Source organism: Palaemon carinicauda, chromosome 1 (assembly GCF_036898095.1).
Source record: "Palaemon carinicauda isolate YSFRI2023 chromosome 1, ASM3689809v2, whole genome shotgun sequence".
In the NCBI taxonomy this organism is placed as follows: domain Eukaryota; kingdom Metazoa; phylum Arthropoda; class Malacostraca; order Decapoda; family Palaemonidae; genus Palaemon; species Palaemon carinicauda.
In genome coordinates this window covers 1,043,834-1,048,833 of record NC_090725.1, presented here as the reverse complement: position 1 = coordinate 1,048,833, position 5,000 = coordinate 1,043,834, and the positions used below count along the sequence as shown (strand labels likewise).

Sequence of the window (5,000 nt, the reverse complement as noted above, 5' to 3'; positions counted from 1 at the left end):
CACAATGTATGAAAAATAAAAGTTTATTTAGCTTTCGAAGGGACCAGCTCCCTTCCTCTTCATACATTGTGGGTTATTTTATTTATATATATATATATATACTGTATATATATATATATATATATATATATATATATATATATATATATATATATATATATATATATATATATATATTGCATGTGTGTGTAAAGGAAAACATGCATACATTTATACGTGCAATCAGAATAAAGGAACTTAAATAATATGCAATTAAAAAAATGTAGATTAAGTTACTAATTCAAAGGATTATTGAAAGAATTTACTTCTCCAAAAATATTTATTATTATCATCACAAGACATGAAATATAAGGTAAAACATTTTCAGAATGGCTTATTTCATGAAGATCTATTTTGAAAACAGCAAGAACAAAATTAGGATTCAGTTATTGGGATAAAGAAAATCGATGCTTTATGAAAATGACCTAACTATTGTGAAATTGATGCATAAACATGAACCAATATTATTTATTCGTTGCAAACTATGACGATGCTTTATGAAAATGACCTAACTATTGTGAAATTGATGCATAAATATAAATCAATATTATTTAGTCGTTGCAAACTATGACGGAGGATATTGCATGATTGAACGATCGATTTCCTCTTTGAAAATGTTCAGCTCAAGTTGCATAGATGGTGATATTTCAAGTTACCATGAATGCAGAGAAAAATTGGAACAATGCTTAAATGCAGACAACGAACCATGTAGGTTTCCATGCTTACTCATACAAACATTATGTATTCTCTCAACCACCCACGCATAATAATATATACACTCTCATACACACACATATATATACACATATATATATATATATATATATATATATATATATATGTGTGTGTGTGTGTGTGTGTATACACAATAAATATATGTACATATAAGAACTATATTCACATACACACGCACACAATTATATATACATATATATATATATATATATATATATAAAATGTGAGGTTGTTTGTGTATACATAACAAAGGAATGCATTTAGATTCCGTGTCTAATTAGGCACTATGACGACATCATTGCAAGTTAGATGCGTTAAAAAAAAGAGGAAATTCTATGAAAGAGAGGCCAATCCTCTTCGCCCAGGGTCAGAGTCAAAAAGGACCTTGCAAAGACGGATGCATCGCCGAAAGGCTTTCGACCCTGAATCCGATCATGAAACGGAAGTGGGTGTCCATGGATCCCTTCCTATTCGGTGTTGAAACATAATGGCCTGTCACGCGATGCTTATTAAACTGATTTATATTTGCATTCGAAATGCTGCGGAACAATAATGTTCTATAGTCCATTTCTTTTAGCGATGCATATTTGCACCGACTCGCAGCGGTGCCCTTTTAGCTCGGGAAAAGTTTCCGGATCGCTGATTGGTTAGAATTATCTTGTCCAGCCAATCAGCGATCCGGAAACTTTTCCGAGCTAAAAGGGCACCGCTGCGAGTCTGTGCAAATTTGCACCAACTCGCAGCGGTGCCCTTTTAGCTCGGAAAAGTTTCCTGATCGCTGATTGGTTAGAATTATCTTGTCCAACCAATCAGCGATCCGGAAACTTTTCCGAGCTAAAAGGGCACCGCTGCGAGTCGGTGCAAATATGCATTTGCTTAGCTCGTTCATCCTTTGTCTTCTCTTCCTTTCTCCATATTTTAGCAAAAAATTACTTAAGTCTATTTGTACTGAGAAAGTGAGGAAATACTTCATAAAACTAGCTTGATAATAATAAACTATCTCTTCCGTGCCCGACTTGATTTCGTTTAGTTAATAAACCTGGCAGGGTATAATTCAATTACATCATACGTTCAAATATTGTTTACATAAACATTCCCACTACAATAATCAAGCGATGCTCCAATGTTTACGCAATTGCGTAAATATAATAAGTTAAGGCAATAAATTATGAAATTGTGAAAAATACAAAAGTACAAAAAATAAACCCTTAAATCTACCATGAGAATTTTTCAGTATTAACACTTTACACTATTATCATATTTGTCTAAAAATTGTCTATAGAATATAGAAGAGAATAAAGATAGTGGTAAACCCATGTGAAAAGGAATGACTCATTAGAAATTCCCAGAATTCATAGTATGGTATGAATTTGAGATCCGGCATCACTGCACCTGTGTAGAACAATGGAGGTTTTCCCATTGACTTCACCTCCCTTCGCAATGACTCCTCACAATTGCTTTAGAACACGAACAGTGATATACAGCATCGCCATCTTGTCGAGTGTCACTTCATCGTTTATGGCAGTGTTGGCTTAACCCTTTTACTCCCAAAGGACGTACTGGTATATTTCACAAAACACATCCCTTTACCCCCATGGACGTACCGGTACGTCCTTGCAAAAAACTGCTATTAACATTTATTTTTGCATATCTTTGATAATTTTTTGAGAAACTTCAGGCATTTTCCAAGAGAATGAGACCAACCTGACCTCTTTAGGACAAAAATTAAGGCTGTTAGAGCAATTAAAAAAAAAGTATACTGCAAAATGTGCTTGAAAAAAAATAACCCCAGGAAGTTAAGGGTTGGCAAATTCCAAATAGCCTGGGGGGTAAAAGGGTTAATGTCAAGTGTTCGCCCTTTGAAGTCATAAAGATCGGTCCCAATTCACATGACAATGACAACAGATCAATGGTATTATATACATCCGACTATTATCATTCACGATTTTGTTGTAACTTTTTTTTTTGGTGGGGGGGGGGGGGGGGGGGGTGGGTGGCGGTCATTTATCTGTCGTTGTTATTCATTTAATGTTTTTTTTTTTTTTCGTTGTTTATTTCCATGATTTCAGTTTCAAGTCTTGTTTCCCAAATGAATCGAGGTGCAATTATGCCAGGCGTGCATCCACGCATGCCAGTAACATTAATTACAACTGCTGTTGTTTCTCATTTTTCACTATTGTTTCTAACATTAATTACAACTGGTGTTGTTTCTCGTTTTTCACCATTGTTTCAGCATAAAGGTATATAACTTCCCTAGTTATTTTTTATCAAAAAAAAACCTCGTATGCAGAAACTTCTTGCTAATTTTGCCAATGGAAATTACTTCTTATCCTCAACGCATATAAATAAACATTTATTTTCAAATACATTTTAAGAAAAATGAAGCTAATTCTCTGCTTTCCTAAGTATGAGTCCCAGTATGACTTCTCATCCAGTGACGTACTTGACGCATCTCAGAGGCACTTTGACCCACCAACCTTTCCCTTCGACGTACCTCACTTTGTTGGGCTTACAATCTTCTGGTGGGGTAATGGCTATGGGAGGTGCTACAATGATTGGACCTTTGCCATTCTGGATGTTATTGATACCATTGTTACCTTTGGACTTATTCTTCTTATTAACCTTCTTCTTCTTCTTCTTTTTCTTTTTTGACTTTTTGACTTTTCTCCCATTTTTCTTTTCATTTTCAATCATTCTCCTGGTCTTCCTCACTTTGATTGTTTTGATTCTCCATCCTTTGCCTGGAATGAAATTCAGTCTTTCTTTGAAGATGATGTGTGTATCCGTTTCGATTCTCCGAAATTTCTTGGGTTTTCTCCTTTTGGTGACTTTCTTCACTTTGATTTTGGTCTTCACGTTAGTCGATTCCCCGTGAGTGATTGAAAGTTTGTCGCCGCTGTTATTACCGTTTTTAACTTCCTGGTTTTTCTTTTTAACCTTCTTCGGGGTGCCTTTGTTTGCGGCGTTTATATCAGAATCGGTTATTTTTTTCACATCTTTATTGATGTCAGTTTTCCCCTTCTTTGTTACTTTCTTCTTTTTCACCTTGTTCTTCTTCTTCTCTTTCTTTTTCTTCGTCTTTTTCTGCAGCTTCGAAGTCTTTATGCACTTGCTGCTCTTGCAGACCTGCAACAAAATTGCTCCATGTCAAAATGTAACTGTTGATTTAGGTACAACTTTATAAAGGAAAATGATCTTAAATTAGTTTATCATGATTGTTTCTATTTCTTTCTGGATTTAATTAATTAAGTATTCGAGTAATAATTTGGCTAAGCTCTAGTGGTTTTGATTGCTTCCAGGTATAAGTTCATAGATTCCCCAGTTTTCATAGTACTCACATGCATCCATAGCATGCGTATATATATATATATATATATATATATATATATATATATATATATATATATAAATATATACAGTATATATATATATATAAATATATATGTATATATATATATATAAATATATATATATATATACATATATATACACATATACATCTGTACATATATATATATATATATATATATATATATATATATATATATATATATGTACATATGTATGTATATATATGTATATATATGTATATATATACATATATATTATACATAAATAATTCAGACTTACACAAACACACACATGCACACACACACACATATATATACATATATATATATATATATATATATATATATATATATGTGTGTGTGTGTGTGTGTGTGTGTGTGTGTGTTTGTGCGTGTGCGTGTGTATAACATGTATATATATGTTAATACATATGCCTACCTACACACACACACACATATATATATATATATACACCCATATATATATACACATATATATCTATCTATCTATCTATATATATATATATATATATATATATATATATACTGTATATATATATATATATATATATATATATATATATATATATATATATATATATATATATATATATATATATGATTATACTGTAGGAGTTGGATCTCAACATACGTATCATTTCACTTCTTTACTTTCAGAGTGTAGCTTTTGGAAAGAATAGCAAATGTTATCAGGTTAGTTAGGAAGTCAGTGAACATATCTAAGCTAGGAATTGTACAGTAGTGTAGACATACACATTATAGTTGAGGGTGCTGCAATGAGCTATTTATGAACGACATCGAATCTTTAAACCGAAATGATTGCCATTTAGAGTTTTCTTATGAAATACACCAATG

At 32.3% G+C, this 5,000-nt stretch overlaps 1 protein-coding gene across 1 annotated transcript in view; it reads right to left on the bottom strand.

The window, feature by feature from the left end:
- Positions 1-2,817: 2,817 nt before the first annotated feature.
- The window catches only part of LOC137641338 (A disintegrin and metalloproteinase with thrombospondin motifs 18-like), a 37,970-nt gene continuing 35,787 nt past the window's right edge, over positions 2,818-5,000 (bottom strand). Inside the window, exon 12 of the mRNA XM_068373795.1 lies at positions 2,818-3,900. Within this exon, the coding sequence (XP_068229896.1) occupies positions 3,202-3,900 (699 nt within the window). The 3' untranslated portion in view covers positions 2,818-3,201. The remainder of the gene's footprint in view (positions 3,901-5,000) is intronic.